At 43.1% G+C, this 23542-nt stretch overlaps 1 protein-coding gene across 1 annotated transcript; it reads left to right on the top strand.

Annotated features, from left to right (window-relative positions):
- The first annotated feature begins 415 nt into the window (after positions 1 to 415).
- Positions 416 to 19638, top strand: LOC123660546 (calpain-2 catalytic subunit-like). Its single transcript, XM_045595602.1, has 15 exons — positions 416 to 479; positions 9067 to 9136; positions 10440 to 10635; positions 14790 to 14890; positions 14957 to 15091; positions 15168 to 15308; positions 15628 to 15787; positions 16085 to 16332; positions 16404 to 16785; positions 16854 to 17011; positions 17091 to 17163; positions 17237 to 17310; positions 17860 to 18242; positions 18313 to 18368; positions 18501 to 19638. Exons 1-15 carry the CDS (start codon positions 416 to 418, stop codon positions 18525 to 18527), a joined length of 2268 nt encoding a protein of 755 aa, XP_045451558.1. The 3' UTR covers positions 18528 to 19638.
- The last annotated feature ends 3904 nt before the right edge of the window (positions 19639 to 23542 follow it).

The raw sequence follows: 23542 nt of genomic DNA, 5'->3' as shown, positions 1-23542 counted from the left end.
ATATTCTGAACTTCAGACCGACTGATGCCTCGTAGTTTAATTTGAAGCTAGACGTGGAATTTGATCAGTTAGTTCTTTCCTAACGTTAGCAATTATAATTCTCTTCCGCCTATCGCATTCCACTGCTGGGAATAGGCCTTCCCAAGTTCGAGCCATACTTCCCAGTTCTCCAGAATCTTCACCCAGCCTCCACCGGCGATCTTACTTAGATCGTCATCCAGAAAAATCAAAAAATTACAAAAGCAGGAAAAAGTACAAAAGGCGGCCTTATCGCATAAAGCATTTTCTTCCAGGCAATGAATAAACACTGAGAAATAATAATTTAGTAGATTGAATGTAGCTATTTTCTTCCAGGAGCGCCGCGTGCTGCGAGTGTGATGCGCGCAGAGGGCGGGCGGCGGCGCGCGCGCGCACTATGAGGAAGTTCATGCGCACGCGCGCGCCCAGCGCCGCGCCGCACAAGGCCAACGGGATCTCGAGTACGCTAAACCCCCCACTCACTCCCCTCACCGCTGAACCAGGGCGTCTGTCAGTGATTACTGTCCACGGTCACCACAACTCCCACTATTGCCAATTTTAACACCTCACAAGATTCAATTGATCAAAATTTAACTATTTCTAAAGTAGTGACTTTTCTGTCTATCCAATTTTAGATTACCGATAGTTGTATGCGTTTCACGTGATTGTTTGACATCCTTGAATCAATTAACATGTCGAAGTATAAAAGTAAATCGTGTACACGACGTCGGCAGTTGTTTGTTAACCTTGCCACTCGTCACCACGTCGACGCATTTAAATATTAATGTATTGATTAGGTTAAAGAAAGTAGCACACATCGACCACGACACTATCACGAAGGAAAAGTTTTATTACTTTATTGACCTTAACATTGTTGATTTGATCAAACTTTTAAGGGTAGGTCGTCGATACCTTACTTTTGTGAAAATGTCTCATTAATATAGCACAATAGCGAGTGCCATTTAGATGTGAATCTGTGAAATGAGAGTTGATCTCGACTTCACTGATCAATAACCTTTGTTTCTTCGTGATCCTCTTGTGTGCGCGACGTCAATATAATCCGTCCTATTAATAACATCTTGGTATTTATGAACGATCGAACGATATGACGACCGCTCTGGTGTAATGGTGCCGTGTCGGCGGCGCCTAAACATCGACGGTCGCGAGATCGATTCCCGGTCGGGGTGGATATTTGTGTTTATACAAAGATTTATTTCCGGTCTAATTGTTATTCCTTGTGGGGCTCCCCGCAGTGCCTCGGAGAGCACGTTAAGCTGTCGATCCCGGTTGTCGTCGTGTACTCCTGATAGAGATCGTTAGTCATAGTAGGGAATATATCCGCCAAACCCTATTGAGCAGCGTGGTGGATTAAGCTTTGATCTTTCTTTACATGGGGAAAGAGGCCTATGCCAGCAGATGGGATATTACAGAATGAAGCGATTTATTAACGATAATAGTCTCGAATTCTGCCTAGTTTTACTCCACAACGGAAACGAGCTCCAGGTAGTTGCTTACGTTACTGATACTAGATCGTTCAATAAGTCCCAAAACTAACCTGGAAATGGCGCATATATTAAAAACTCTTTTGATTTTTAAAAAGTACTGGCTATCAATACAAGAATATGTGTCAAATTTTTAAAAATGGAACAATAAAAATATTGATTTTGAAACATTTAAGTGACGCTACGGTTGTAATTTCGATACAATAGAAAAAAACTAGTTTCGCATGTTGATAAAACATTGTTTTTTAATGGGAAAAAATACCGTTGAAGCACAGAAATGGCTTATAAAATGTTATGCAGGATCAGCTCCCTCTAAAGCAACCATTTGTCGGTGGTATGCCGACTTCAAACGCGGTCGCATGGACACCAATGATGGGGAACGCTCAGGTCGTCCAAATAAAGCAGTGACTCAACAAAATATTAACCAAGTCCTCAAAATCGTATTGGAAGATCGGAAGGTAAAAGTGCGAGAGATAGCCGAGATAGTGAAGATTTCAGCTGGTAGTGTTTTCACTATTTTACATAAAAATTTGGCCATGAAAAAGCTTTTTTCTAAGTGGGTGCCGCGTTTGCTTACAACTAATCAAAAGGAACAACGTATCAATGATTCAGAGCGATGTTTGGCGCTGATGAATCATAATAAAAAGGATTTTTTACGTCGGTATGTAACAATGGATGAAACCTGGATATACCATTTCACTCCGGAATCCAATCGGCAGGCAGCGGAGTGGAGAGCGGCTGGTGAAAGCCGCCCGAAGCGTCCAAAGACTCAGAAATCGGCCGGTAAGGTTATGGCGTTTATATTTTGGGATGCGCATGGAATACTTTTCATCGACTACCTTGAAAAGGGGCAAAATATAAATAGTGACTATTACATGTGCTTATTGGAGCGATTGAAGTACGAAATTGCGGATAAACGGCCTCACATGAACAAAAAGAAAGTGGTGTTTCACCAGGACAACGCGCCTTGTCACAAGTCCGTGAGAACGATGGCCAAAATTAACGAATTGGGCTTCGAATTGCTTCCTCATCCCCCTTATTCGCCAGACTTGGCCCCCAGCGATTAATGGCTGTTTGCAGACCTCAAAAAATGCTTCAGGGTAAGAAATTTGACTCAAATAGTGAAGTTATCGCAGCAACGGAGGCTTATTTTGAAGCCAAAGACAAATCGTTCTACACACATGGGATAGAAAAGTTAGAAAAGCGTTGGAGGGATTGTATCGCTCTTGGAGGAGACTATGTTGATGAATAAAAATTAATTTTATAAAAAAGACCTTTTTTTAGTACTTAGTCTCGGGATTTATTGAACCACGTGTTAAATAGCAGATACGTTCTCAGTGGCTGTCGCCTCGCCCCGCGGCGTGGTGGCGGGGCGGCGGCACATGCGGGCGCTGTGCGTTTCTCTGTATGGAGTTGTGGACTGACGTTATTATGCAACGGATAAATAACAAACATTCCGCGCCATCACACGCGTTACACATAATAATCACCGATTGCTCAACGGTACTCGCCGCCCTGTTATGACTACACCAACCATAAGCTACCACTTTTCATAAGTGCCTCGATACACTTATGAAACAGCGATTCCGAAGCAAACAATGGAATATGAGCACGCTGGCGGCAATATTACCAAGTACTGTACTCCAATCAAAAAAAATATGCACGTATTCAAATTAGTTCTCGTTTATTCAAGTGCGCTCATCGCATCGCACTTTAATTTTGTTATTTTCAAATTAGTTTAGTTTTACGTTAATCTTTCATCGTTCCAAAATTCTTGAGAAATATCAAAAATCCGGTGAATCATTTAATAGTCACTTATCGAAAATCACTTTCGTACATTATTTTTACGAACGAGCTATCCTTACTAACATTATAAATGCGAAAGTAACTCTGTCTGTCGCGCTTTCACGCCAAAACTAATGAACTGATTTAAATAAAATTTGGAACAGCCTGAGAAAAGACATAGGCTACTTTTCAATACGAAAAATACGCCCCGTATTAAGGGATTGAAAGGTGGGGAGGAATAGTTGTATGGAAGTATCGTTATTTTTAGAGCTAAAACCTTTAAACTTATTTTTTAGGCTGTTGAATAATAAATATGACATTCAAAGTTTGCAAAAGTTTTCCCCTCGGAGGTGTAAAATAATAAGGATAGAGGATGAAAGTTTGTATGGAAGCATGTAAGGTTTATGTGAATGTTTTATAAGTTTGCGACAAGAGGCAATATATTAGAGCTATTCTGATGTCCAAAATAAACTAAAAGGTATTTACCAAAAAATGCTGTCCAAAGTCACTATTCCAAGCGGACGAAGTCGCGGGCACAGCTAGTAGTTCTATGATTTTTTATCAAAAGTAATCTTTTTGATAAAAAACTTTAACTGACTTCCAATAAAGGAGGAGGTTCACAATTTCATTGTATTTTTTTATGTATGTTACCTTAGAACTTTTTACTGGATGGACCAATTTTGATGATTCTTGTTTTAATGATCGCTACCGATCTATTCTGACGACTACTTCTTGAGTAATCTTTGATAATGCGTATTTACTTGACAATTTTTCGTCTACCTACGTTGTGTTACTTTTCGATGTGATTGAAGTTGTTTTTTTTTTTCGTTTGCGAGCAAACAATTATGTACGTATATGAATATATAAGCTCCGCTTTTGCTATGTAAATGCTATAGTTTTTAGTTTTTTTATTGGCTCTGTTACTGAAAAAATCAATATGACTTAAAATGTACTTCGAAATTAGCTGATTTAGTTCCGTTTGTATTGATTGGTTTGTTGGGTTATATCACTTCGGCTTGAAGCATCGAGGTCAACAGCCTCACCTCCAATACCGTACTAATTAAGTTTATATAAAAACGTTTCAATCAAATACTTCTGACCGATCACAAAACATCTCAGCAGAGCTCCGAGACGCTGTCAGACGCCGGAGATATATTTGAAAAAATTTCATAAGTCCAAGCTTATTAAAAAAAGAAGTCCCAAATTAGACAACGGTATTTTGAAGTATTGTGGCTTCCAATGGTGATGATTTAAATCGAATGTCATCTCGTTAGGTGTGTATTTTTGGAGAGGAACAAGAGGAAAACAAATTTATACTCTAAAAACTTCTGTTCATCACACCTTTGTTCATTGATTATTATTATTATGAGATTAGTTTGAAGAAATACGTATTTACTATTATATCTATTCTATAAATGTAGTCACAAAGTTAGACTATTGAGTAAACACATTCGCGGACTTGGCTCACAGACGACGTGGTCTCGGTATCGGTCAACTCATTAATTTTTGCATTTTTATTGCATTTGTTTTAAATACTATCGCGGCCCGGTCGTTGACTTCAAAATAAATGTAGCTAACGGTAGCTGTGATATTGTTATTTTCTGTAAGTTAATTTTTTTTTTACATTTTTAATGCACACAATAGAGTTTTGTAACTTTATGGGGATCTGTGGGGAGGTTTTGGTTATCTAGTATTCGTTTCACTGATCGAAAACGTAACTAATGGAATAATAGTTAAATAGATTCCATAGATTCCATAGATAGATTTCATATAAATTTGACATAGTTTTTCATATATTTCAGACTTGTTTATATAATTAAACGGATACCTATAAAGTTAAAAAGAATGAGTCGTTTAATTGAAATATTATTCTTACAATATTAATAAGAACTGTTGTACTGTGTGTACTTAAACTCTGTCCGGACATAATAACAATAATAACAATTTAATATTCTTACAAATAAATCAATGTTCTTACAAAAAACACATCAACACAGTTATAATTAAATATTTAAAAAAATACTCAACAATATCGGACTCTGTATCAAATTCATGAAATACAGGTTCATCCACGGGTACGATCATCAATCAGATTGTCATCGTTTTCAATAGGCATGGTGTCCGCTACTACTTGGATAGGCTCAGAGGACTGTGACTCATTGTTTATCACTTGAGCTCCTGGTTCGTGGACGATTTTTTTCCTCTCCTGCGTCGCACTCTGTCTGCATTAAATTATCTTGAGAAAGTCAAAGAATCTTTCGTCAAGAATTTGTGTCTTATTTTGTCCATTTTCCGGTGGGAGCTTTAATCGCGTCATGTCGAATTAGCCCCAAAAACTGTCAAAGTAATCCGCAAAGTCTCAGTAGCTCCAGTTTACGGTAACAGCTCACAGACATTAGGTTAATGCGCCACCGACAGAGCTAGTCGAAATTGAGCTCAAATGTAAAACTATCGTGTCATGGGCAACTCATGTTTAAGATGTTGTAAGTTGAAGATGAGCGCGGAGAAAGTGACCGATATCTGCGCACTCGCCGGTACACGCGGCCGGCGCAGCGTGACCCACTGCTGCGCTCGCTCCGTGACCGTGAGACACGGCGAGACCATTTAGTTACAACTTCTTAAATACTATTAATTTTAAAATTAAAGTTAAACTTCTTCAGAATCGCTGTAATTTTAAACTCGATAAAAAGAAAATTCGTCACGATAAAGAAAGAAACACTATTGGAAAGAATTAAATAGAACACATCACTGCTCAAAACGCGTTAGCGACGCGTTTTGCATGGCGCTTACGACCTTTATTACAAGACCGTGATCATTGTCAATAGAACAAATCGCATTGGCCTCCCTTCCTACGACTCGTCAGAAGTTTCACTTCTGCCGTGAGTGAATTGAACAAATACACTTTTTTATAAAATAATTAGAGAACGTATACCCAAAGTTGATATTTTTACTAAGTAAATCTCTCCTGCGAAGTAGTAACGGCTTGAAGCGTTTACTAGCAAAGCTATCGCTTAATAACATTCACCGTTTTATGGTTGGCCATAAAATAGATTTAGCTCATAATTTTCACCATTAAGAGAGCGTACAGTGCTCGTACAGTGTTACATACACTGTAAGTACCACGACTGTCTGACGACCGTCGACCCGGCGACGTGCGCTCCTGTGTCGTGCGGTGTGCTCACACGCGGCGTACGCAACATAGACAAACGCTGCATACATAGCTTCTGAATTCGTATTCGCTTCAGCCTGTAATATCCCACTACTTGGCATAGGCCTCTTTCCCCATGTAGGAGAAGGATCAGAGCTTAATCCACGGTGGATATATTCCCTACTATGAGTAATGATCGCTATCAAGTATACATGATAACAACCGGGACCGACGGCTTAACTTGCTGTCCGTGGCACGGTGGAGAGACCCACAAGGACTGCACAAACACCCAGACGACGGCAAATACCTGTATGGCGAATACAAATGTTTGTCATGTGCGGGGATCGAACCCGCAACCGCCAGCGCAACAGGTACAATCCATGGCTGTAACCGTTGCGCCAACGCGTTGGCGGCGTCGAATTCGTATTGCGACTGAAAAAAAAAGGATACAAGCTCAATCACGATAATGCACCTACAGTATTGTTCGTCCCCCGTACGCAGTGAGTAGATACACGTGCTTTCGTCTGCATGGTAACGTGTTTACTTAACGTAATCTCATGTATTCGTTTATATTTCCTTGAGAATATTATTTACCTCTTATCGCGAGTCCTCATCTAAAAAAAAAACACGTAATTACACGCCAAGACTGATTTGCATATAAAGTTCACACGTACATTAAACACCTACGACCAGGTGGGCGCTGTTGTTTTGTGAGGACTCGTATAATTTGAACTTTAAATGTGATTCGCTAGACGAGCTAGCACGATATTCGGCTCGTAATCGTACCTTAACAGTAAAAGTACTAATTTCATTTCAGACGATATGTTTAATATCATCTAATTATATAAATACACTTCTACGCAAAAAACCTAAATGTATGTTTTGTTGTGGTCGGTGTGCAGCTTTCTAAAAGAAACATGCAAACTATGTATCACGTAATTTCCTTCACCTAACTACACTAGCTCTACTTAGCTTACTTGAAAATATGTAACAATGGACAAAACTTACATGTAAAGCAATTTCGTAAATCACAAGGCTTCGTAATCGGGAAATTAAAAATAAAAAGCTCAACAAAATTCTGAATTAGTAGTTTTTAATTATTTAATATTATTTTTTTAAATATTAAATAATTACTTATTTAATGATTTAATATTTATTTCAATTATTTAATAGCAATTGTAAAAAAAATTGCTATTAAATAATTGAAATACACGGGCCGAAGATGGGCAGCAGCGTCTTCGGTGCGACAAAGCCAGCCCTGCGGTCACCAACCCGCCTGCCCAGCGTGGTGACTATGGGCAAAACATGAGTTCACGCCATTTTTGGCGTGAACTTGTGGAGGCCTATGTCCAGTAGTGGACTGCGAAAGGCTGCTGTGATGATGATGATGGTAAAATTAAATCGATTATTTTTGAATATTTGTTGTTTTACGATTCAAGAGTACTGTATTGATGTTTCTACGTTGTATGGATCTGCGTTGCGGAGTTGATAGTGATCAGAGAGCGATTAGCGTCGGAGAGGAAATGTTAGTATGTTACAGGCCGCCGGTGTTAATGTTATATCACTTTATCTCGTAAAATGCCTTTGTAATAGGGTTTTTAATTGTTATGAAAACCTTGCAACTTGTTATATCATCGACTGTGGGAGTAAATAACATAAAATACGATAGAAACATGCCGTGATCGAAATCTTACATTTTTCTATCAATGAATAACTTGTAACTAAATTCCTAAACAAAACCGATCGATGATACATAACTTCAGCGTTACAGACTTAATAGCCTACATGGAAATTACGTTCCGAGTACCGAGTGAAATTTTGTAGCGCGGTGTTCTCGGAGACGACTCCTTATTGTCGCACTTGTTTATCTGAATAATGAAGATGCCTTCGAAGGCTGCAGCCACCTTAGTGCCTTCCATCCGGGCCGCGATAGACGCGAATTAGCGCCAGGTCACCGCTCACATTTCTTCATTAATTTCCCCGTTACCGTCAACTAAATTATAACGTTTCTGCGCTCCGCGGCCGCTCCTAACGGTACCCGCTTGGACGACGACTATTAGTGCTATTTAATTTGTCCGTCTCGAGTTTAAATCAAAAACACATTTGTGCATATCATGACTTTTATATCTAATAGCCTTAGTCGACATTTGACTTCTTAACCTACATACACGGACACATTTCCATCTCACCGCTTAACATTCTTCGTACGACATTTTACAATTCAAGTAGACGACATGTTCCGTGGCATATTTCTTCGTTACGTCGAGCTCCCAGGTGCAGCAGTTCCGTGGAGCTCGAAGGTCGCCAGCGATTGCTATGCAGACCGACGGACAGGGCCGTGTGTCGCTGTCACGTATCTCGTGCTCCGGAATATTGATTTCATAGAGCCGTTTATGGATGTCTGATGAAATTTCACAGTACTATTATCAAGGATTTTCCTCCTCATTTAGGTTCACGACTGTTCCATTATTAATGTACTTTTTAGTTTCATGTTTTATGATCCGTCTTTTTAAGAAACTCATTAGTCAATGATATTATTCACGTATATCCTAGCTATAATCATTTAGACAACTTAGACACACAGAACTAATAAAGCACTAACTCTAAGGCCAGACTACAGCACGCCCTTCACTGTTGCAGACGGCGCGGGCCCGCGGCGCGACGACCACTCCACGCTGACCAGGTAATTACTCGAACCATTAAAGTTTGATGCAACTATGTTTACCGCGCGTTTATCATTCAGCACCACTGAGTTTAATAGACAAAGCATGTTTTTCAATACAAATTCATAAATTATTAATTTACGTCGGTGTTTAGAATTTTTATCGATTGAATTCGGTTGCATTACATTAATCATTAAGTTTAGTAAAAAATTAAATATTCTATCAAATAAACGGAACATATTTTCGTTTTATTTACTCGTGCAGTTTGTGGTGTAAGAAATACCCGCGTAAGGAAATGACATACCAACAGCAATATATGTGCTTATATTATACGTTTGAATTACGTTCAACACAATACGCTGTTGTCGGTAATTAGAAATGTTCTCATGAAAGGCACGCATCCGCGTTTTCGTGTGACTCTCTTACGTTCAGCGAAGGACAAGTTAATTTACAGAAACCTTTTGTTCGTGTGCGATGCGTCGCCAACAGACAGCCGCTAGATTCATTGAGCATTGTTCGTTGCGAGGCGTCGGAATCGCTACATCTAGATCTAGACCGCTCACTTGAGCGCTAGCCGCTAAATTAATGTTCTAAGTAAATAATGCTACGCCCATTGACATCAGAAGAGAGTGTCCACACTCGATAACTTTCAAAGTATAAACGTTTCGCCGCTTGCGTGCACCCCCGAGTGTTGTGTGAGAGTTCTTGTTTGCCATCGGTCCACACTTCTCATCCTGGTTGTCACGGTCAATGGAAACTCTTATAAGAAAGCGAGTTCACCTTCTTGATTGAGCTAGGACGACGACACGCGCTGATTGTGACCTGATGATAGCATTCGACCATCATCACCGAGACTTCTCATTCCTTAAACACGTTGCGAGAAGTAAGTTCATCAGGTTTTATAGAAGTAGTTACTGTAATGATCGCGAGAGCCGTAGCGAAGACATGCTGTACCTACATGTTGAAACAAAATGAGACTGAAGTAGTGACGTCAGATACCGTTTGCAGAGTTATAAATATTCATTTTAAATTATAATAACTATATTGTAATTTTTTCGCTTCGATTTCTTTCCCTGCTTGGAATTTATGGTTTCAAATATGTAAAAAATAAGGAAGCATCACACTTGTAACGCGAATAATTGATTTCCTGCAATAAATAATGGTCGATAAACTGCGAGCGAGTTATTGACTCGCGTCGATGTGCGGACACGCGAGCGCTAGCTCTCCGTGGAGCGGTAGAGCGTCTGTGACAGAGTCAGCTAATTAACAGAAGCGATATCATTTAGTTACACTTATAGATGATGGTTCACGTGTCTCGCGTAGGTACTGGAGCGAGTCTGAGGAATGCGGAGAGACGGACAAGGGCGCGCCGGGCCTGGGCCTACCGGTGGGCCTGGGATTGCCGGGCCTGGGCCTGGCGCCCGACCTGCCGCTGTGGGAGGACCCCGAGTTCCCCGCCGCGCCCAGCAGCCTGGCGGACCGCCGCCTTGCACACCGCACGCACTGGCTGAGGCCGCACGTACGTACCTATATAGCTATTTTACTAGCACACTCGCATGTCTTAGTTATGCTAGCTCCTTAGTGTGAAAGTTAGTATAATATTGACTTCGATAACTTTAAGAACCTAGTGATGCAACAGTGGTAACAGTGTTTCACCTTCGCACGCACATCTGCGCAAACACGCTGCCGACCTCCGCGCGCCCGCCTACATCGCCTCGTCTCTAACAATGTCCCGCGAGGATGATCGCTGACTGCTTCATTTTTTTTTAAATAATTGTTAAAACTAGATTTAAATGTCTTCTACATTAATGATGTCATCACATGAAAAAAAGGCTGTCTCGCTTTTCATCAAAAGCCGCACACAATTAGCATTATCGTGCTGTCCATACTCTTGACACCAAAAGCTAATTATAATTGATTTGCACGCTTGATGCATACAATAATTATAAATTAATTTCGAACTTAAAATTATCATTTTAACGTTTCACATTAAATGTAAAATATTGACCTTTGACGTTACGGCTTCTGCTACAACGAACGCTCTTGAACTACATAAAACAAATCAAATCTAAAATTACTTTATCCAAATAGGCTTCAACGGCTTCAAATTATTGTCTCCACCAAATCTACTTCATATAATTTCCCGGTCTCGCCGGCACAGTGGCTTCACCGACCGTTTTTGCATGTCGCTCGACGTAAAAAAACAGCCAGTAATGAGTCGATCGCGAGCAATGTTAGCGCGGTCGGCGGCGACCGTTACGCGGTGGTCGGGCGCGACGCTCCGGTGACCGCGCCGCGAGGACGTGCCTCGCCGTCGCCGCGCTCTGCGGCCGCACCAGCAGAGAAACTGCAATTTATATTTTGTAGTTCTTGTCGCTGTACGACGACCGACGAGAGCACGGCAGCAGATCAATATTATTACGAGCTAAATATACTATTACAGTAGTAAAATTTTGTAAAGATTAAGGGATTGATGATCCGATTGCGACAAACCTAAACCTGTTCCAGAATACCTCATAGTTTATTTGTTATTCAGACTCTTCTACGAAGTCGTCGAAAGAAAATTTCAATATCAGTTATTTATTATATTACATGTGTAGGTTGATATTAAAGTTAATTATAGTTAAGAAGAGTTTAAATAAAATAATAATATAATAGTGTAAGTGTTGAGTTTGATTCCGGTATGAATTCGTTTCGTCTCATTTACACAAACTGAACAAGCGTAACAAATAACATTTTACCACCGAGACATGTGCTTCGTCACAAAATTTACATTAAAAGTCTCACTTCGCTCAACTCCTTTCAAAAAATCGAAATCGAAATAACTTTATTAAACAAGCTTCAAAAGCACCTTCGAATCGTCATTTTGCAAGTTTAACTATTAATTATGGTTAAAAGTGAAGCTTGGTAGCTTCGATTCGGAATGTAGATTCTGCAGAGAAGTATCGGCAAGAAACTCCGCAGTTACACTTAAAGAAAAACTATTTTAATAAAAAAGGTAATAAAATCTTGTATGAAATAAGTATAGTCACAAAAATCGACACATCTTTATCCTTAATATAGTCCTGCACTAAATAATAGGAATTAGATATGTTGTATTATATGCTGTGAGGTTACGGCAGTAAAGAATATAGCCTCCCCCTCTCTGCCCGTCGGTGTCGTAAGAGGTGACTAAGGGATAACACAGTTCCACTACCACCTGGGAACTTAAGAAGCCGACCGATGGCGGGATAACCGTCCAACTGCTGGTTTTCAAATACACAGGCCGAAGACGGACAGCATCGTGTTCGGTGCGACAAAGCCAGCCCTGCGGTCACTAACCCGCCTGCCCAGCGTTGTGACTGTGGGCAAAACACATGAGTTCGCGCCGTTTTTGGCGCGAACTTGGGGAGCCCTATGTGCAGCAGTGGAATGTGATAGGCTGAAGTGTGAGTGAGTGAGATGTTGTATTAAAATAGAGAACTCTTTGAAAATAAGATACGTTCAATCTACGCTTGCTTGTTTTTAAAAATTGTTTTCTTTTCATATCTAGTAGGCATCTAAACAAAATTCAGTGCAAACTAACAAATGTTATATTTCTATTAAATTAACAGCGACTTGAGGTCGGAGCTGAACCGTTAATGTGTTACAGTTCAGGAACAGGTTTCTGTAATAGCACTTTAATTATTCTTTACATAATCATTTTCTATAACGATCAAGTGTATACTTCCGACGTCGGTAATTAATTAATTATTATTGCATTCTTGACATTCAGGAGCTAAATGGGCTCCCACATTGTACACGCAACACAGGCCTTGTACACTTGCTCACAACTAGCAACTATTGACAACTTTGTCTCGAGAAAAACGAATACTATGACGATAATAGTGATAAGGTTCTTTGTTGCGATCGTAAAGACGCTAGTGAACGCTCGAACAGCCTTCACTCTTCAGCGAGCGCGGCTGTGGTGTGCGGCGCTCTCTGTACCTTCCTAAGTCGAAGGAAACGATGATTTACGATTGTTGCGACCCGCGTGACGTCGCGACGCCGCCAATATCCGCACATCCGGCGGCGATGACTCGTGCCATTGTTTAAGCTAAACTTGTCGCTGGCAAGTCGTAACAATTGTTATGTCATTCCTTAGTTTTAGACACTTATTAATTTTGGACACACGCGAGTCATTCGCATACGTGATCAAGGAATAATGTTTGTTTAAACTTTAGCTTTCCTTCATTTCGCTTGAAGACTCGCTTCTAGATTACCAAGAATAGTCGATTTATGGACAAAGTGATTTTTCTTTACTGTTTTGCGTCTGATAACAAGTTGCAGAAGGAGTAGATTATGTTATTATTTTTTTACAATAAGTAAACTCTTAGGAAATTATTAGAATATACTGGGAACAAAGTATTGGAATGAAAAATGAATTCATCATCCGTCTAATATTAACCATTTTTTTTTTATCTTGATAAACGAATATTGTAATGAAGGGGTGATAATGGTCGGAATATGGCCAGGTCGTGATTAACTCCGAGCCCGGCGGCGCGACGTGCGCGTTACTGTGAGAAACTGAGTCTCTGTAGTAGACGGTATCATGTGATTGGGTAAACCATCTCCGAAAACATAAAAGTCGGCCTCACTCGTCGAGTATAGTCGTGCTACATGTGAGTAGCTCGCGAACAAACAATTCGCAAAAGGCAAACAATTGGAACTTTCTTCGTAAACATTTGCTAGAGAAGAGCGCGCCTCGCTGTGGTTCTACAAACATACCTCCCAACTCGAGCTCACGGCCGCTCTGTGCACCAGTGCGTGTTACTGGGTTACTTTCTTTTGCATGATTTTGTATTTAATTTTAGGGTTCAAGGGTGAGCTACCTGACAGCATCGATAGCCGTGTAAATAGATACAAAGAGATTTAAAACAAACTACTTTTATTTAAAATATTAGCTGATTTATTTTCGCCAGTTCACAACTTACAATTAGCTCCCCGGAAGTGAATCAAAACCTACTTACGAATATATGTCTCTCCGACCCACTTAGCGGGTGAAGAAAATTACTCTATATAATGACGGGTTAATTCGTTTTAGTAATTATTACAACTTTCTTCCGAAGCAGTTGTACAAATACGTTTACATTACTAGTTTTTCTTTATTGTGACAGTTTTGTGGAATACGTAACAACGAGTGAGATGTTATCGCACGTAATTTAAAGTACAACATACCAGCAGCTATATCGTGACGTTTATTGTCAGCGATTTATATTGTATCAATGACGTGGGAACCGGGTCACCGGAGCCGCCTCTCACGCGGGACGAGCGAGACTCTTAACATTTACGAGTACGTGAATAGTGGATACTCATGTAGCGTGTAGTGTGTGCCGGGTTGTACAATGTACATAAACAATAGAACTTTTAAACTAATTTAAGGTTTTTTAGAATTAACCACAAATATTGAAGAATAAATCTCTAGATTCAATTATCAAACAAGTGAGAAAACACGACGAAAGATATGCACGCTCACACAGAAAGTATCCTACTCGAGCACGCGAGTGTTTTACATTTATAATTGCTTCGTTGTTAGTTAAGTAGTCACTGCCAGCAATTTAAAATTCGCAATGTAAGTCATCGACACCGAAAACGAAAGTTGACGTGTTTTAGTGGAACGCCCGAGGTGCCAACACGAAACGTAAAATTTTTCAGGAAATATGTTCCCGGCCTCGGTTTCTCGGTGACACCGCCGTGGATGCAGAACTGTCCACCGAGGACATGGAGCCCGAGGCCGACGAGCAGTTCGCGGCCAGGTGAGCGGGGTGAGGGGTCCCGGGCGGGCAGCGGTGGCAGTGGCAGTGACGAGCGCGGTGCCGCAGGTGGAGCGTGTCGGCGGGCGAGGCGGGCGACCCGCACGTGTGCTGCGCGGCCGCCGCGCTGGCGCTCACGCCGCGGCTGCTGGCGCGCGTGGCGCCGCCGCAGAGCTTCCGCACGCGCTACAGCGGCCTCTTCCGGTGAGTGCAGCCCGCCCGACGGCATCTCCCGCACCCGTGCCTCCGATACCCGAGTGACGCGGCTCGCCGCCCGCAGCTTCAGGTTCTGGGTGTTCGGCACGTGGCGCGAGGTGGCGGTGGACGACCGGCTGCCGGCGCGCGGCGGCCGCCTGCTGGCCAGCCGCGCCGCGCTGCCGGACGACTTCACGCTGCCTCTGCTAGAAAAGGCCTACGCTAAGTATGCCGCACAACGGTGACATCTATAATTTTTCAATACCGACGTTGTCCCTCATTTTCCACAGTATATGTAAATAAAAAAAAGAATTCATTTACCTATTAGGTACGCCAATTTCTTAGTAAGGACCTAATATATACTTTAAAAATTTACCCGTCTATTTGGTTCAGTCTACTTTTATAGAAAAGTTTTGAAAAAAAGGATTACGTACCTATGTATATGTAAATAAAATAAAATCCAAAACATTGGATAGAAATTCAACTCGACCATCGATTTTCCTGAAGCCCAGTTGGGCGACGCCGAGTGTGTTGGTGTGGTGCAGGCTGCACGGGTCATACGGCGCGCTGCGCGCGGGCAGCGCGGCGCGCGCGCTGCAGGAGCTGTCGGGCGGCGTGGTGCAGAGCTTCGCGCCGCCGCGCCAGCCGCGCGCGCTGCTGCTGCAGGTGCTGCACTCCGCCGTGCCGCGCTCCACGCTGCTGGTGGCCGCGCCCGCCGCGCCCGCCGCGCCGGTCCGTGCCCTGCTCTAGTTTGTATACTTACTACGGTCTGGACCGTCGGAGTGGTAGCCTAGTAGTATCGCTCGACTCGGACCTCCGATTGCGAGCCCATTCAATCGCGATGTCGTTGAGGACACATTTTTTCCTTCTCTCACGTGTGGTTTCGTCACATATACGATTCGAAAGTGCTCTTGAAGCCTATTTGAATAAAACTATTTTTGATTTTGATTTTGATTGATTTATAATATTACAATCGAGTCGATCGGTCCGCAGGAGAAGGAGGGATCCGGGCGGCGGCTGCGGAACGGCCTGATCCCGGGTCAGGCCTACTGCGTGACGGGGCTGGCGCGCGTGCGCGAGCCGGCGGGCGAGGACGAGGAGCACGGCGGCACGCTCGTGCGCGTGCGCGCGCCGTCCGGCCGCGGCGAGTGGGCGGGCGCCTGGGCGCGCGGCGGCCCGCAGTGGCGCGCGCTGGCCGAGGCCGACCGCGAGCTGCTGGCGCGCCGCGCCGCCGAGCCCGGGCACTTCTGGTGAGCGCCGGCGCCGACGCCGACCGCGCCGCGACCTATCCGCCCCTGACGTTCCGGTCTCGTCGTTCCAGGATGACGTTCTCGGATTTCGCGCGCTCGTTCGCGCGACTCGAGCTAGTGCACGTGGGGCCGGACGACTGGCTGAGCGAGCCGGCCCTGCACGGAAAGCGGCCGTGGCGCGCGGTGCTGGCGCGCCGGCGCTGGCGCTGCGGGTACAACGCGGGCGGCCCGCCGCGCTGCCGCGCCACCGCGCACGCCAACCCGCAGTTCCACGTGCAGGTGCCGCGCTCGGACGCCGGCAAGTGCCACGTGGTGGTGTCGGTGACGCAGCAGTACGCCGTGGGCGCGGGCCGGCGCGAGCGCCTGCACGGCATCGGGTTCGCCGTGTACGAGCTGCCGCCGGGCGCCGCGCCGCACCGCGCCGCGCTGGCCGCCGCCGCGCTGCCCGCCCTGGTGCGTGACCCTGCCCCCGCCCTCCCCCCGCCCGCCGCCCACGCCCACTCACGGCCCGCCTCCCGCAGCGCGCGCTGGACGTGACGCACGAGTCGCGCGCCCGCGAGGTGGTGACGTTCTTCACGCTGCCGGCCGGCCAGTACCTGGTGATGCCGCACACGCACCGCCCGCACGTCGAGGCCGCCTTCCTGCTGCGCATCCTCACGGACGACCACACCGACGTCTGGTGCGAACTGTGGCTTCTATCGAAACACGCTCGTTACTTTTCCTCAGCGAGCGCATCTCACGACCGGTCTCTGTCGCAGGGAGGTGAACGACGACAACGTGATCATCCGAGACATCGCGGCCGAGTTCATGGACGAGGGCCGCTCCCTACCGGTATCGAGTCTCTTTCCCACTCGTCTGGTCGTCATTCGTCAGCCCATATACATAAGTTTTGTCTCGTTCACAGCCGGAGCTGCAGGTCGCCATTGCGAAGACGGTCGGAAAACTGGAAAACGAGGAGGTAAAATTATATAAAAAATGACAGGTAAACAGTGTCCACACAATAGTGTTAGCTGTCAAACGACAGAAAACTGACTTCAATTAGGTCGACAAGTTATAAAATGTAGAAAAAAGTAGTTAAGTAAATACACGTTATCAAAGATTATTCGATAAATGGTCATCAAAAAAATACAATCGAATGGAGAAGCTTCTCCTGAGTGTCTAGTGCGAGTTTTATTCACAGAAACATGACAGAAACGCGTTTATACGTGAAGATTATTTTGCATGGGAATTTAAACACTGCAGCCTAGAAGATAAAGAATAGAATACAATACAATAGACACAGAGTCATCTAGTGAGTTTTGTTTAATCTGTCTCGCAGTAACGGACGTAAATTTTGACTTCATTTTGTATGGGAAATTCGGGATTTCAAACTAGTTCTCGCGTTTGCCGCTAGATGACTCTGTATCGATCGTATCGTATATTATTCTTTATCGTCTAGGCTGCACTGTTTAAATTCACGTGCAAAATAAATTTCGCCTATAAACGCATGTCTGTCACGTTTCTGTGAATGGCGCCCCGTTCCCTCAGCGCGGTGTGGTGCCCGCAGGTGGACGCGGCGGCGCTGCTGGCGCTGCTGCGGCGCGTGTGGCGGCGCGTGCTGCCGGCGCGGCCGTCGCTGGAGCTGAGCCGCGCGCTGGTGGCGCTGCGCGACCCGGCGCTGCGCGGGCGGCTGGCGGCGCGCGAGCTGCCGGCGCTGCTGGCGCGCCTGGCGCTGTGGCGCGCCGCGCTGGCGCCGCCCGGCCGCTGCGGCGCGCGCCTGCCCGCCCTCCGCCTGCGCGCGCTGCTGTGGGCGTGCGGCGTCAGCGCCTCCAACAAGGTGCTGGAGTGCCTGGTGCTGCGCTTCGCGCGCGGCGCGCAGCTGGCGCCCGCCGCCTGCGTCACGGCGCTGGCGCGGCTGCACCTGGCGCACGGTACGGCCGCCCGCCCGCCCTGCCCCGCCCGCCCCGCCCCGCCCGCACTGACCAGTCTGTTTGTTCGCAGAGAGGTACCGCGCCCTCGACGCGAAGCTGAAGTCCAATCCTCTCTCGCTGGAGGAGGTGAGTTTAGAGCGCTCCCCGCCTTATAATGATTTAAATTTTTACTTGAAACCGTTTTGTAATCGTAACTGAATTCTCCGGAACATGCGAACGCCCGTAAATAAATTGAAGCCCATAACGTCGGCATTGCAGATGATCCTGATGACGATCTACTCGTGAGCCGTCTCGTCGTGGTTAGTCGCAGTCAGTCGCGGTCGACCGCGCTCGGCTGCAGTCAATCGCAGGCATCCGCGGGCGCTGTAGCACCGCGACGCTTGACACGAAACGTTGCCAGTTCCTGAAAACGAGTAGCCGATCGATCTTTATAACCAGACATTTGGATAAAAAAGCTGAATACCTTTAACCAGTCTGTTATACTGCTATTAGTACTGATAATTTGTTACTTATATCGCAATGTGCCAAGAAAAACGAAACTATGCAAATTAAAATCAAAATAAATTAGTAAAATAACACTACGGGAAATTTGACCGTCCCCGAGGCTTTTTAAGGTGCGCTAATTGGGTCGAACAGTCAAAACCTCATCTAAGTGTGTACTTAACTTTATATGCACGTTTTGTAACCGTAGACCTAACTGAAAGTAACGAACGCCAAACAGTTGTAACGTGTCCTCGTAATATTAATCTTATAGCTACCTACGTTTAGGTTGATAAATAATACACTTGATTGTGCCCGGGTCCTTCCGCGAGTCTCAGTGGAACGCCCCCTTAATTCAGAGTCTATTTATGAAAGTCGTCGTTGAAACGAGTATTAAATACGTGAAGCTATTTATTATTTATTGTACTGTTAGTATGAGCAGCGACCAAAGATTCAAGTGCCGTCCGCTCGGTACGTGCTTCTAGTACAAATCAGTTTGTAATATTTATAATGTTATATTGAACTATTTATATTGCAAAAGCGATTGATAAAAATTTAATTTTATTTAAAGCGGAATCTTCCTCTACTCGAATTGTTTTCTCCTAGTTTATATTGAAGATATTTTATTGTTTTTTGTTAAAAATATCTTAAGGTGCAATTTATACCAACGTTATAAATGTGGTGCTAAGTCCAAAAGACGTCCATATTCATATTATTGTTTAAGTCAAAATAAGTCTCGCAATGAAAACCCTAGATACGTTGAGAAAATAGACGTAAGTAGAAAGACGTAGTAATAATTTATTGTTGCGTGAATTGTGATAAAATAGCTCTATTTACCAAATATAGTGCAGTTTAAAATAATGCATGTACCTATATTTTAAACGCGAACACGTTAATAAAATCTATGAAAAAACCAGTGGTTGTTTTTTTTTTTTTGAATTAGAGTTAAATCAAACTGTCATCTAATTCTAAAAATGTACGTTTTGCCCACAGCTGGGTACGAGTTGCTCTCCTATCGAGTTAAAGGGTTTGAAATGAAGCCGCTATGTTGCTTTAGCGCTTTGCGTAAGCATTTAGGCAGAAGTCAATGAAGTACAAAAAGAAATATTTCGTTTTTATGTGTATTGATCGATAAGCAAAACTTAAGCATAATACTTTTTGGAACGAAGTTCCTTACGGCAGGCTTGACATTTGGCTGGGCGACCGAACTGAAAAAATAGGTGATACTAAAACCGTAAGAAAAATATATAACGGAAGTGACGTACCAATCACACGACTGTATAATATGACGTTTGTAAAACTAAAATATTACTATGTAAACTTTTTTTTAAATTATTCATGTAATTTTATACTGTCGACAAAAATAAATAAAAACACATGTTTTTTTATTTTACTTAATAGCTTTAATTATTATTATTACTTTATTTGATTTATTTTATTTTACGGTATTTGTTATTTTCTAGAATACTAAATTTTCTAAATACTTTTATGTATTTAAATAAAAACCAATTAACAAAAAAAAAATCAAGAACTAGAAAATATATATAAAATTCAACATTTTTTTACAAATTGGTTTCTTCTATACTATCTACCCGAAGAAACTTCGTTCCTTTCTGGTGTCCCATGACACCATATAATTTACTGGCCGTGCTAAGCGGGGACGGAGTCTCTTGTACTACAATATGACGGAAAAAACTGTATCAGCTCCGACACGCGACTGGAGCTTACTGCTTATGGACGATAGCATGAGGTGGATAAAACCAACTAAAGTAGGCATTGTTGTCTTGCATAAACACGGCATTCTCGCCATGTCCACTAAAAATGGACCGAAGTAGTCGTATTCAGAATTTCAGTGACATATCTTTCTGGAGTTAAAGTTCTAATTTCTATCACCACTGGCTCAGTGCGGCTTCCGGAAGAAATCCCAGCCCACGGGCTAACAGAGCTTCCGCTGAATAACATAACAATACGCTTTATTGTACACCAAAACAGAAATGCAACACATACAAACACATAGCAAATTCAATTCTAAAAACTATATTTTTGGCTTCGGTATCGATACTAAAACACACCCCAAGTATTCTTTTAAAAAAAATGTTCAATGTACAGTTTTGACTTTCCTACCATTTTATTATATGTATTTTTGAGTGCAATAAAGTATATGTATAAAAAAATTATACATTTTCAATTTTTATACTATCATCAAAAATAAACGTATGTAAAGGCTTTGTGTTTTATTTTATGTGCATTAAATATTCCTTAATTTAGTTTTTATTTCATAAAGGTAGGTGAGATACTTTTGTAGATATTGAAGATTTTCTAATCGACACTTTTTCTTTGCGGTTCAGTGTAGTATATCATGTGAGTCGTAAGTGTATGTGAGAAACAAAACATTGACCAAATAACTTAAAATAGTAAAATAAAGAAGAATGTGTAGTGTCAAATCAGAAGTATCGAATCATCAATGCATCGAGCGTGATTTTTATTCAAGAAGGCTTCAAGCAAGAACCGTTTGAATTGTCCTTTTTAAAGTAATATTCACTCATTATATATAATTAACGTGAAGCTACTATTTATTTGGAAAATGTCGGTTCTGCTAACAGTTAATACCTTATTTATAATTTTAATTTTGATAACAATAACATTCAAGTTTTAAAGCAGATCGTATTTAATAGCTGACAACACCAGAATGACAGCAAATGAACGCAACAGGCAAGGATAACATTTCTATTTTAAATTCAGTATGTCATGAATCGACACTATGTACGGGTGTCGAAGTTGATAACAGTAAACTTTATCAACTTTTTTATAAACTTTGTAATGTTTATGGCGCAGGAAATTGTTTTAAATTTTTGAAAAATAAAAAACAAAAAATGAAGAACCACATAGTACTATTATTTTATATGTTCTTAGTGTATTTAGGAGAAACTTCGTCAGTGAGCCGGGCAGACTACGGGGAAGTAAAGTTGTTCCAGACGCCGGTATCCTATAACGTGGAAATGACGGTGCTGCTCAACGATGCTTCCCGAAGGGATAAAGAGGTCAGCTTCAAAGTAAAGGCCGCACTCACCGTGGACCCCGTGTGGAGCGATTCCGAACACGAGCATCTGTTAAAGTTTGAGGTCGGTATTACTACTATGAGATGTATTTTATGAGATTTATTTATAATTTATATTACATACCGAGACTGGCAAGAGTGAAGTTAATATATTGGAACAGAATCGTGTGTAATTTTAAAACAATTTGCTTAATTTAAAATAATAGCCGAATCTTTGTTTTTAAATGAAATTATAAAGCAGAATTATTTGGTTAAACAAAGTTATCTTAGTAGAAATTTAAACAGTTATCTTAATAGTATAGAAATAAGTAATCATTTTTTTATTAGCTTTGGTAAATTGACAAGATTTATGAATAGAATTTATAAATCATGTAAATTATACTTTTAATTCCAGCTGTTGTCTCCTCAACTATATTCGAGAGGGAAACACATCAGTGCAGAGTATTTACCCATGAGGTCCATGTGGGACAAATTCTCCGATACCGCTTTCTACGCTGAGTGGAAGCACGGAATCATACAGAACGCTTACTTAAATCCGAGTGAACCTATAGACATACAAAACTTTAAACGATCAATAATTAGTCTCTTTCAAGTGAGTTTTTATAAAATTAAAGTAATATAAGTTTCAGTAAAATCATGTCACATATCGATATTCTGTAATTTTCAGCTGCAAGTGGTGGACGGGGAGAGCGAGGAGACGGACGCGTCCGGAACGTGCGACGTGGTCTACGAGAGTCTCTCGAAGCAGGTCATACGTAAGATCAAGGTACGGACCGGATCACGCAGACCGACTTCCCGCGGCTCACGGAATAAGACGAAGCTCTTTAACGTCGACAGCGGCGGTGCACGGCCGCGCAGTGGGCGGACGCGGCGGGCGCGGTGCGGTCGCGGCGCCTCACGCGCTACTCGCTGAGCGGCGCGCTGGACGCGCTGGACGAGCTGCACGCCGAGGAGCTGCACGAGCTGGGCGCGCTCAAGTGCCGCGCGTGGCTGCGCGCGCGCCGCGGGCCCGCGCGCCCGCCCGCCGCGCGCGCCGCCTCGCTGCGCGCCGCGCTGGACGCGCTGCGGCCCGCGCTGCAGCCCGCCGCGCTGGCGCCGCCGCCGCCCGCCGCCTGGCAGCCGGAGGTATGCCCCTCACTAACGACACTCTTCAAACTGGGGGTCTCGGTTCGTTTGGATTCTTAAATGTGTATCATCTCGGAACTTTTTACCGAGTGTACCGATTTTAGTGATTCTTTTTCTATTCTAAAGCAGATGCTTGTCGTGTCCCAGTCTGATGAGTATTTTTTGAGTTACCGCTATTAATTCGTACTTGAAGTCAGTTTTTTAGTTTAATATAATTATACAGAATTATTCTATAATACAATACATTTTTTTTTTTTTTTTAATTTGGAATGTCCTCACATTAAAACGATATGTTACAAAATATGCACCTAGAAAAGCAATACCGCGGTGTCATTTGAATGGGTACGGTAATAATATGATGGCATCGAAAGATGTTCGTGATAGGTTCCGGTCGGGCGCATGCGAGGCGAATATAAAAGTAATTAATATAAACAGCGCGCGGCCACGTCAGCCCACGCATCTGTTGCTTTTATCACGTTATCGCGCTCCGGCCCACACGCGATACCGAGAGATCGGTAGCTAATTTCTTCCAAATATAATTATTATTTTCATCGTCTACGTTATCGCCGCGACCCGGGTTCGACCCCAAGATTATATACAAAGTATGTCCAAGGGCAGCGCTTGCAACTTATTATAC

Source organism: Melitaea cinxia, chromosome 15 (assembly GCF_905220565.1).
Source record: "Melitaea cinxia chromosome 15, ilMelCinx1.1, whole genome shotgun sequence".
NCBI lineage: Eukaryota > Metazoa > Arthropoda > Insecta > Lepidoptera > Nymphalidae > Melitaea > Melitaea cinxia.
The sequence above is the reverse complement of the archived record's forward strand: the minus strand, read 5'-3'. Positions and strand labels throughout refer to the sequence as shown.

Bases quoted from the DNA above. Each gene is read 5' to 3' on its own strand.
- LOC123660546 (XM_045595602.1), top strand. From the start codon at position 416: ATGAGGAAGTTCATGCGCACGCGCGCGCCCAGCGCCGCGCCGCACAAG. The intron at 15,788-16,084 runs GCCGCGCCCGCC...CAGGAGAAGGAG, and splicing joins CGCGCTCCACGCTGCTGGTG to GGATCCGGGCGGCGGCTGCG. The intron at 18,243-18,312 runs GTACGGCCGCCC...GTTTGTTCGCAG, and splicing joins GCGGCTGCACCTGGCGCACG to AGAGGTACCGCGCCCTCGAC.